Below are 11,875 nucleotides of genomic sequence, written 5' to 3' on the forward strand. Positions count from 1 at the left end.
ACAAGATTAACTCCAAAATGAGTTCTACAAAGATATTAAAAAGGAAACTTTCAAGGGTTCTTTTAAATATACCCACTGTTATTTAGAACAAGCAGAAAATTAGGACCCCTTTCAGAAAAACCGATTTTCCCATCTGGGTTCTCGAGCTTTTGCACAGAGACGTGATATTTCAGTCTTCTCAGAGAGCTATTTGTTCTGTAAACAAAACCATCGGAGAGATCAGTCTCTGTAATAGGTTTTTCACGCCTTGTTTCACAAGAGGTACACCCTGGGGCCAATACCCCATTTCCTTCTGAAGTCACTCCAATATAGCTTCCAGCTGCGAAGCCTAGCTCCCTGAAGAGCTTTAAGGATTGCAATTAGATTAACTTCATAAAATGCAAATAAAAATAAAAACGTCTTCAGGTTGAGTAGCACAAACCATTTGACCCTGTGAAATGGTCTTAATGCATTAAAATAGAGGACCCATGGATTTCTGACTATTGGGACCCAGCAGTGTCGACATTAGAGGCAGGGTGACTGGACCTGGGCGGCGAAGACAATGGTTTTCAAAATTGGACCGGAAAAACCGGTAACTGGTCAGCCCCCAAGTTTGGTTTTATTAAAAATCGGAAATTTCTAAAAATTGTTGAAAAAGTCAAAAAACCACTGACCCGGGTGGTCGGACCGCTATACTGTTTGACCCGGGCAGTGGTTCGCGGGTTACCCTTTTTATTTTCAATGTTTTAAATTAAAAAAAAACAAAAAATAAAATACCTTCTCCCTAACCCAGTCGAATGTTTAGTCCCTTTAGCTTTAGGGTTTCCCGAGTTCCCTCCTCTCAACCCTCACACCCAACCGACCACCTGTGGCGGCCAATACCTCCGGCGTCCAACGGTGACATACACCGACTGATGGTGACCGACAACGGCGAACTTGTAAGTAGTGGGCAGCACTTTTAGCTAGTAGTAAGAGTTGGCGGGCCTTGCGGTGGCTAGCACTTGCAGCGGCGGATGGCTAGCTTGCCTGCAACCAAATTTGCAGCGGTGGTTGGCGAGTTTGCAACGACGGATGAGGGTTTTTAGTGACAGTAACAGTTGCAGCCACTTACAATGGCAATCACCTGTGACAATCAGTAAGGATCTTGGGTCCTCTAAGCAGCATTCTAGAGATGTATATGGAAGATTTTGACAACACCACACTCACCAATGTGCAAGGGGTGGCATCGATGATTAAGCACATAGATCAGGCTATGGTGGAGAGAAAGATAAGCGGCTCGATCATCTGCACTAAAACTGTGGCAACAGCCTTGGGTGGTTGTGCTCCTCATTCATACACCACTTCTAAGCACGCATTGGTGGGGCTGGTCTGATCAGCCTGTAGTGAGCTGGGGGCTCATGGCATCAGGGTCAACTGCATCTCCCCTTTCAAAGTCGCTACCCTATTGGCCTGCAACTTCAAGGTCACTGTGTTAAAGCCCGCCCAAATAGTAGAGGCTGCTCTGTTTCTTGCTTCAAACGAAATAGATGGAGGATTCATAGTGGTTAGCCATAGCTACTCCACCATCCAACGAGAGAGAGAGAGAGAGATAGATAGATAGATAGATAGAGAGAGAGAGAGAGAGAGAGAGAGAGAGAGATTTACTATTGAAGTTATTTTGTTTTTTTTTCTGTATTTTTTGAATTTTTTGTGTTTTTTTTTTTAAATTTTTCTATATTTTATTTTTATATTTTTATGTATTTTGCACTGTATTATTTTTTATTTAGATAGTTTTATTTTTTGTATTTTACTGTATTTTTTTCTATTTTTATTTAATTTTATACTATTTTTTATTATTTATAAATATATTTTTTATTTTTAATTTATTTATGATGTCACGGGTAGAACCGTTCAACCCGGACGGTTGAACCACTTAACCAAAAACAGGTCCCCTGATCGATTCTATTTTCGATTCATTTTTAAAAACCTTGGCGAAGACTAGATTGAGGAAGATGAAGAACTGGAGTGTCAGCATTAGAGGCAGGGTGATTGGACTTGGGCGGCGAAGACCAGACTGAGAAAGATGAAGAACGGGAGAAGCTTCTAATTTGACTTCAGGGCAAAACAGACATTTCAACCTTTCCATCAATATTTTAACGACAATGATAATTTTACAAAACAATGGGGATTGTGTTAAATAATAGGGAAATTTTCACTTTAGTACCTTGAACTTTGGGGGTAGTGTCAAGTTAGTAACCTAACTTTCAAGTGTGTCACTGTAGTACCTAAACTTTCAAAAAGTGTCAATTTGGTCCTTGCCACTAACCAACCTTCAATTATCTATTGAAAATGTCAAAACAACCCTTCAAAAGAAGACACTATTCATTGTCTTCTACCTTGAGATTGAATCGGTTGAAGTGTTTGAGACTTTAGACTAATGAAGTCATTGTCTTCTACCTTTAGATCTGAAACACATTCTTGTCTAGTTATTTCTCTACTTTTAGTTCTTGTTTCCTTCTATCATATTTCACGTTTTTTTCTCTCTTTTTCTTTGAAGATAACCGATTCAGTATCAAAGTAGAAGACAATGAATAGTGTCTTCTTTTTAAGGGTAGTTTTAACATTTTCAACAGATAACTGACGGTCATTAATGACAATGACCAACTTAACACTTTTTGAAAGCTTAGGAACTGTAGCGACATGTTTGAAAGTTTGGGTACTAACTTGACACTACCCCCAAAGTTCAAGATACTATAGTGGAATTTTCCCTAAATAACAATCAAACAGTAGGAGTATACTTAATCAATTAGTTAAGCCATAAGGCTTATGTTTGATTTGAAGGAAAATATAGGTAAAGGAAGAGAAAGGGAAACCTTTACAAACATTGTATAGGTTTTCCGTCTTTTCCTTTCCCTACCTTTTCTTCAAACCAAACATAACCTAAGGGTAGTTTAAGAAATTTACCCCAACTCTTTTACATCTTATCCCGTGGTCCATCCCTAGTAATTACCAAAGCACTCACCATTATCAAAACGCACAACTATTTTATCATTCATTTTTCTTCAAATTTTCAAAATGGTAACATTTTTGGTGGCTACTTATGACTGATGTATGCATTACATTCCTTTTCATGGTTTTTAAAAACGAACCGGTCAGGGGTCTGATTATCAGTTCAAATGGTCCGATCTGAACGGTCGTCCCATTCTAACAAAAAAATAAAAAAATTTAAAAAAATTGAAAAACAGTCAAAACCGTTCGAACGATTAACCGGCCGATTCAGCGGTTTGCTGACCAAAATCAACAGTTTTGAGGAAAAAAGCGATTTTGGGGTAAAACGTGACCGGTTCTCGGTTTTTCCGGTCCGATCCGGTCCGGTCCGGTTTTGAAAACTATGTTCCTTTTAGCTTTAAAGGGAGAGCCACGTTAATTGGTTCATACATTCATGTCGACGATCTCGACTCTGCTATAACAGTCACTGTTCGAAGAGAGGTCCTCGTACCGCTCGTATCTAACGTACGCCTCTCCTGCCACTAACACCGTTCTCATAAGCTTTTCTTATGTTTGTTGTTCGTTCGGAAGAGAAGCAAAAGAGTTATGCGAGATGGGGAGAGTAAGTTCAAATCTGTTACAACAGATCTAAAAAGTTTGAATGCCATAGCTGATAGCTCCCCCCACTTCTAGTGGTTGTGCATATCCGTAAGGTGGCTGCTGTGACGCTCCTGTGATTTAGCCAACCCGTCTGCATAGCATTGGAATTCCTCCGAACACTTTCCCGCTGTAATTGCTCTGTGAGTTTCAAATCATCAAATGTAAATGGAAGAGGCGCCATCAATAGAATGAGTAGCAGATACCCATTAACGCTCCTGTCAAGATTTTCCCAGAGATGTGGTAGCATTACTATTGGAAAACTAACATCCAATTTCTCCACCTTATTCTCTTCTCTTCTCCTTTCAGAAAACGGGATTCACTCAATCTATGAGTCACGTGCGAAAAGGCGCGAGCTTGCTCAACTCTTGCAATCTTTTGGTCCTAACGAGCCCCATCTCTACCACAAGAATGTTCATGCACAGATTATAGTTCTTGGCTTCCACTCCGATATTTTTCTAACCAATCTTCTCCTAAAGTCTTATTCGAAGTCTAGTTGTCTTCGGAGTGCACGTTTATTGTTTGATGCGATGCCTCAAAGAAACTTAATTACATGGTCTTCGCTGATTTCTATGTACACTCAACATTTTCGGGGTGAGGATGCTTTGACGCTGTTTTTGGAATTTCAAAAATATTCTTTAGAGAACCCGAATGAGTTCATTTTAGCTAGTGTTGTCTGTGCGTGCACGCAATTAAGAGCAGTTGCTCAAGCTACCCAAGTACATGGTTTTGCCATCAGATCGGGGTTTGATCAGGATGTTTATGTGGGTACCTCCTTAATTGATTTCTATTCAAAGAATGGGGACATGCAAGATGCGAGATTAGTTTTTGATGGTTTACCAATAAAGACTGCAGTCACTTGGACTGCAATTATTACAGGGTATTCTCAGAGTGGAAAGAGTGAGATTTCTCTTCAATTGTTTGACCAGATGAGAAAAACTGATGTTCTTCCTGATAGATATGTTCTCTCAAGCGTAATAAATGCTTGCTCATTGTTGGGTTTTCTTGGAGGAGGCAAGCAGATACATGCTTATGTGTTAAGGAATGGAATACAAACAGATACTTCGGTGATGAACACACTAATAGATTTCTATTTGAAGTGTCATATGGTGAAAAACGGAAAGAAACTATTTGACCTGATGATTGTTAAGAATGTTGTCACGTGGACGACCATGACTGCTGGTTACATGAAGAATTCATGTGATTTGGATGCTATGAAGTTGTTTTCAGAAATGACACACTTAGGGTTGAAACCGGATAGTTATGCCTGTACTAGCATTCTCACTTCCTGTGGTTCACTTGAGGCTTTGTCACAGGGGAAACAAGTGCATTCATATACTGTCAAAACCAACCTTGACTTTGATGAGTTTGTTTCAAACAGTTTGATTGACATGTATGCAAAATGCAATTCTTTGGCTGATGCAAGAAAAGCCTTTGATGATATGGATGAGCACAATGTGATCTCTTACAATGCAATGATTGAAGGGTATGCAAGACAGGAAAGATTATATGAAGCACTGGATCTTTTTCAGGGGATGAGACTTAGATCAGTTAATCCAAGCCTCTTGACTTGTGTTAGTCTTTTTGGGTTGTCAGCCTCATTATCCATCATTGACTTGAGCAAACAAATCCATGGTCTCATTGTAAAAGTTGGATTTTCCTTGGACCTTTATGCTGGTAGTGCTCTTGTGGATGTTTATTCAAAGTGCTTGTGTATTAAGGATGCAAGACTCGTGTTTGAGGAGATGAATGAAAGAGATACTGTAGTATGGAATGCCATGGTTTTAGGGTATACTCAGAATGGACAAGGAGAGGAAGCCCTCAAACTTTTCTTAGAAATGCAGTTTTCAAGAATAAAACCTGATGAATTTACCTTTGTTGGCCTTGTTACAGCTGCTAGTGACTTGGCAAGTTTAATACATGGCCAACAGTTCCATGACCACCTTATAAAGACTGGTCTAGATATGGATCCATATGTCTGCAATGCTCTTGTTGATATGTATGCAAAGTGTGGAAGCATTGAAGAGGCTCGTACAACATTTGATGGTTCATATCAAAAAGATGTTGCATGTTGGAATTCTATGATCTCAAGATATGCAGAGCATGGGCATGCTGAAGAAGCTCTTCGGATGTTTGAGTGTATGGAAGATGAAGGAATAGAACCCAACTATGTCACATTTGTTGGTGTGCTTTCAGCCTGTAGTCATGTAGGGCTTGTTGAAACAGGGCTCCTTCACTTTGACTCAATGACATCAAAGTTCGGAATAAAACCTGGGACAGAGCACTACGCATGTGTGGTTTCTCTTTTGGGCAGAGCAGGAAAACTGTGTGAGGCCAAGGAGTTCATTGATCAGATGCCAATTAAACCAGCAGCAATTGTATGGCGTAGCTTGCTCAGTGCCTGTAAAATAGCTTGCAATGTTGAAATGGGTAAATATGCTGCAGAGATGGCAATATCAAGTGATCCAAATGAAAGTGGATCCTATGTTCTACTTTCTAATATTTTTGCATCTAGAAGTATGTGGGATGATGTGGAGAAGGTGAGGAAGAGGATGGACTGCAAAGGGGTGGTGAAGGAACCAGGCCATAGTTGGATCCAAATAAATAGTAAGGTTCATGTGTTTATTGCAAGAGATAAAGCTCATAGCCAAGCTGGTTTGATTTATTCAATACTGGGCAGGTTGACCAAACAAATCAAAGAGGTTGGCTATATTCCTGATACCTCTACAATTTTGATGGATGATTAAGGAAAGTGATTTCCATGGTCCAACAGAAAAGCTGAAAATTTTGATTATTTGATTGTTATTCAAGACAAAGACAAGAGCATCAAGTTGGTTGGACTGAATTTGCTGCACAGCCTCAAGTCCAAGAGAAACCTCAACTGAAATTTTGATTGGTAATTAAGATGAAACCATCTCAGTTGATTCAAGTGAACATTTGTGGGATTCATGTTCTGACAGCCTAATCCGGTGCAATTACAACTGTCTTTTCTGAAAGAAGGCAAGGATACAACTTAATTCTTGCTTGTGGTGGTTGATGTATAAGAGCCTTGGGACTGAACAGTCTCTCATAAATAATGCAAAATATAGAAAATTTATAGCTGACATATCTAGCAATGCCAGCCACAGAACAAAGTAAAAACATCACCAATTATTTCCCTTTGAAGAGTTAGTCTGCCATTAGAGGAGAGGACCAAGAGATCATAAAATATTTTATGATTTACTTATCATCATCATCTAATTCTTGTCCCAAGACTCCCAACCATATGGGATCGGCTACATGTATCTTGTTCTGCCATTCCATTCTGTTCAATGCCATATCTTGTTAAATTATGGGGGCCCTGAAATCATTTCTCATTATTTCAACCTAGCCCTTATCAGTTCTGCAAACTACTTTGTAATCTCACTCTCTCTCTCTCTTGATATTCTTTGTTGATGAAGAACATGTAATAGGCGATTTTCTTGCTAAACATATTCTTCAATTGTCCAAGTGAAAAGATGAAAAATGCAAAGGATGCACATGGTACAAATCTAGTAGACCAGGTTTGCCTGGTCTACTATCAAAAAAGTAAGGAGAACTAAATAAGATGAAGAAGATATTTTTGGACTTCAAGACTTCCATTATGATCATATTTTCCATGGAAGCATTTGAGAAAATTTTTACCACTCTCTCAGCATACATGCATGTTGAACCTACTTCCTTGGAGGTTCTTATTACCAATCTCCTAAGAGAAGTTGGAGAGAATTCATGCTCTTGTTTCTTGCTTCTTTTCCAAAGGGATCAAATTTAAATTCTGATATTCAAAGAATGTTTCAAACTCCACACTCGAAGGACATGTGAATCCAGGGCCATTTTTTGGCTCCCAAGCTCATCTACAACGCTTAGCGTACATGAATTCCCTCCAAGCAGACTGGTTTGCAAAGTCAGTCTGATATAATCAATGATCCTTCAACCCATTATCTGGCTAAAATGTATAAATACCAGTTACAAGAGGTTATGCCAGAGATGAAGTTATGTATTTCCCTTCTTTAAATTTGGTCTTCATGAACAGTTTCAAGTTTACAATATGATCCCAATGACAGGCAATGGCTACACTAAAAAAGGAACTGGCTCGCCAACTATTGGTAGCGAGTCCATTGTTTTTGTTGTTGGTGTTATTCTTTATCTCTTCTGTTAGTGTGCTGTCAGCTTGTTCTTTTCTTCTTTTAATTAGATTATTATTAGAGTATGCTGCCAGGGGTATAAGTGTAATATTCTCTCTTTTGTTTTATGTTATGTTATTATACATGAGAAGCTGGGCGCTGCCAACAATACTAGAATCTAAAACTGTTTTCCCTCTCATCTTCTCTTCCCTTCTCTCTTCTCTTCTCTCCTCTCCTCTCTCTCCTCACTCTATTCTAGAAAGAGAACATGGTATCAGAGCCAGGTTCTGGGCAATAGGAGTCCTTTTTCTCCTCTGAATCACACTCATTCACCTAGTTTTCCGAATTTTTTGGACAAGTGAAGGCAAGAAACTCTAATCGGACTGTTTAGAACCACCTGTTTCTGATTCTTCTGGGTTCTTCCCTTGGTTGTAGCACCAAGGTAACCCTAGTAGGAAAGGGCTGATGCTGTGAAGGCTTGTTCTTTGGATTTGCACCTTCGAACAGGTGCTGTACAGGGGTGTGTGATTTCCTTTTCCACAAGTATGTGCTGTGATTGGTTAGCGTGTGTAGTGTGTAGCCCAATGGAGACTGATATTTAAATCCCTGGACTGTTTGATTGCTGCCAGTAAATTTCAGCAGTGTTTTATTTTCTTTCTGGACTGTTTGATTGTTCCTAGACTGCCTAGTTGTTGCTGTGGATTTCGGAAGTGATTGGTTTTGTGTTTAGTGCCCGAACTGAGACTGTAAGAGGTACTAGTTCAGTGGGAACTGGTTGTGTGCATTTGTAGATCGGGCTTGTTTTGTAGTTTGTGCTGCTCTCAATGGCAAATGATGATTCTGCCTCATCCGGAGTTACATCAACCCATGGTTCAACTGGTATGGGAGGTGAAAATATGATGTTTCCTATACCAATTACCCCTTTAAACAGCCTGAACTACTTGGAGTGGGCTAAGGGTGTAAAACTTTATGTAACATCAAGGGGAAAGGCTGGTTACATAAATGGAAGGGTGAAAGAACCCAAGAGTGGGACTGCTAAATATGGTAGGTGGGACCAAGAGAACAGTATGGTGATGTCTTGGCTTATTGCAGCCATGGAACGTGATGTGAAAAATTTTATGTGGGAAGATACTGCTAGTGAAATATGGGAACATGCCAAAACCACTTATTCTGAGCGAAGACACTATGCCTAGATTAACCAATTACAAGATGAATCCTCAACCTGTAAACAAGAGAACCGTAGTTTGTCAGCCTATTACTCAGCCCTTACTTCAATATGGATGGAGTTGGACCACTATCAGGCTATAGAATGTAAACATGATGATGATGCTAAAGCCTATAAGAAGTTGGTTTCTTAGCAGCGAGTTTTTGCCTTCTTGTTGGGACTAAACCTCGTATATGAACCTCTTAGAGTTCAGATTTTAGGCAGTAAAGAGTTGCCTTCAGTTCAAGAGGTGTATACCCTTTTTCAATCTGAGGAAAGTAGGCGGAATGTGATGGTTACAACTGAGGGGGAGCAATAGGTGGCATTAGCTGCAATGGGTGGTAACAATATGAGAAAGAAGAGTAACTCCAAGAAGGTTGATGATAAGGACAAGTTGTTTTGTTCCCATTGCCAACGTTCAAGACATACACATGACACATGGTGGGAGATTCATGAGAGGCCAAAGTGGGTTGTAAAGAACCAAGAACAGGGTAAAGTGCAGGGTCAGAAGAAGCCTAATACAACACATAATGCAACAAATGTGGCAACCCAAGATACTCAGTTTGCCGGTACTGTCCGGGACCACTTCATTGGTTTTAACCCCAAGGAAGATATCATGAACTCCTTCAATAATCATTTGGAATCATATGGTAAGGCCTTGCATTAGATGGACACTTTAGTTACTAGTACTTCTACTTCATTTGTGTCTACATCAGGTAATGTGGCCTCTACCTTCCATGTCACCACTACCACTATTTCCCCTTGGATCATTGACTCAGGGGCCTCTAACCACATGACCGGTAAGCCAAATGTTTTTCAAACTTATAGCCTTTTGTTAGGAAGGGATAAAGTGAGGCTTGTAGATGGATCATTTTCCTCCATTGCAGGTTAGGGATCAGCATCCCTTCCTCATGGACTTAACTTGAATAATGTGTTGCATGTCCCTCAACTTCCCATCAATTTGCTTTCCATTAGTAGTATCACAAGCTCTTTAAACTGCAACATACCTTTTTTTCCTGATTCATGTGTTTTTTCAGGGTCTAACCTCTAGGAGGACAATGTTAGACAGTTTTTGTATGCCCTTAGCTTCAATCAGAATGATGTACATTATGAGTTTATTGTAAATGAATAAAGTACATATTTGATTCATGTTCCTTTGGTGTGTTTCTGTGTAATACCCTTAAACTGGACACTAAATGAGACTCGTGTTAGTTTAGAATGTTCACAGCCAGTGGGTCGGTCTGGGGAGACCTATCCTGATAAGGCTGACACTGATGTGCCACCAAGTCGGTTGGGGTGGCCTGTTCAGCCGTCAGGGTGAGACCCAAGGCACATGTAGTGTAGGATTAATTGAATCTTTGAACCAGACCAGATTTCTAGTATTGCCCTGAACCTTGGAGATTAATGGGCAAAACTGGAAAGTTACACCCGACCCCTAGACTCGATTATGATACTACACTAGGTGTCGGATTAGGCTGTCTTTGATGTACCAATCAGTGAGATCCTTAGTGGGAGTCAAAACCTGGGTATGTTGGGGCAGTTTGAGAATTCATCTGAGTGGGTGATCATAGTGACAGGATCAACCCCTTTGCCGGACAAAGGTAATGATCGGGGATGCACTCTCACTGATGGAAACCAAGACTACCGGTAGCCAATTTCAATCGTTGAGATTTGTTTTGCAAAATATATTTTATATGAGATATAAAAGTATATATATATTACGGTTTCCAAAAATGTTTGCAAAAAGTTTTAATTCCCGGGATCCATATAAGCAAAGAGTGCAACACTGTTCCTTGTAGCCGAAGGAGATGTCCCCTCTTGTTGGGCAATGTTTGATCATTATGGGCTGAGAGGTTAAGTGTAAGACCATTGAGGATAATACCTGATGGGCTAATCTTGCATCTGCCCACAGTCCCTGGGTGTTACAAGGTGGCTTGGCCCAGGGACCACTTAGGGTAAGTGTTGGCCCCATAGAGCCTATGTGATGGGTTTCAGGGGGTGCACTGCCCATAATAGTGTATTCAGCCAAGCCTTGTAACAAAGGCTGAGCCGAACCCATGTGACTGATGTGTAGATCAATGTTTGGGTTTCACGCCATACAAGGAAGCCCAACTGGGCAGCAGCTAGGAAGGCCAAGTGAGCACATAACCTTAATGGGCCTAATACCCATTTCGAACTGGGCTAATTTAAGTAGTTAAATAAGGGGCGAATTCTGGGAATGGATTAGCAGATAGGATAGGGTCTTAACCCTATCCACTCAAAGAGTCCAGATCTGAATGTGATTCAGATATGGAAACCTCCTAATAAGATTAGAAGAAGGCTGATCTAATCTGTAGATAAGATAAGGGTTTATCCTTATCACCTAAAGGGATGTCTGATCAGCAACTCCTAATGGGATTAGGAGCTGATCCTTTAAGGTTACAAAAGAAGGAAGGGGCGGCAGCCTTTAGAAGACACATATTCACATCCTCTTTAGAGTTGAAATCACAGAAGGAAGAATTTAGCAACCCTGCGAAATTCTTTCTTGCCGCCTCCTTCCTGTTGCCACCTCACCTGCCAGTTCGATCTTCTTTTCAGTGGGAGAAATCAAGATTTGATCTTGATATCAATTCTTTGTGACGGGACTGATAGGAAGTTGTGCTCACGTGCCATCCTGCCACTTCTTGCGAAGGATTGGGTTCTTGGAGAGAACACTGTTGATTCTGCTCCATCCTACACTACGCCATCTTCAGTGGGAGCAGTCTTTGGATCGTTCCTTGGGCGTGAACACCTTCGTTAGGAGATATTATTTCTCCATATTAGGTATAATCTTCTCCTACTGCTTTTGTTCAGATCTGGTTCAGTTTATGGTTCAAGATTGATCATTGAAAATATGATTTTCTAAATAGGGAATGCGATTCTCAGTTGAAGGGAGAGAAATTTTTTT

At 40.3% G+C, this 11,875-nt stretch overlaps 1 protein-coding gene across 1 annotated transcript; it reads left to right on the top strand.

The window, feature by feature from the left end:
* The first annotated feature begins 3,358 nt into the window (after positions 1 to 3,358).
* On the top strand, positions 3,359 to 6,702 carry LOC104587425 (Tetratricopeptide repeat (TPR)-like superfamily protein). The gene has a single exon (XM_010245039.2). It carries the CDS (start codon positions 3,795 to 3,797, stop codon positions 6,348 to 6,350), a length of 2,556 nt encoding a protein of 851 aa, XP_010243341.1. The 5' UTR covers positions 3,359 to 3,794; the 3' UTR covers positions 6,351 to 6,702.
* The last annotated feature ends 5,173 nt before the right edge of the window (positions 6,703 to 11,875 follow it).

Source organism: Nelumbo nucifera, chromosome 1 (assembly GCF_055504915.1).
Source record: "Nelumbo nucifera cultivar China Antique chromosome 1, China Antique-T2T, whole genome shotgun sequence".
NCBI classification, from domain to species: Eukaryota; Viridiplantae; Streptophyta; class Magnoliopsida; order Proteales; family Nelumbonaceae; genus Nelumbo; species Nelumbo nucifera.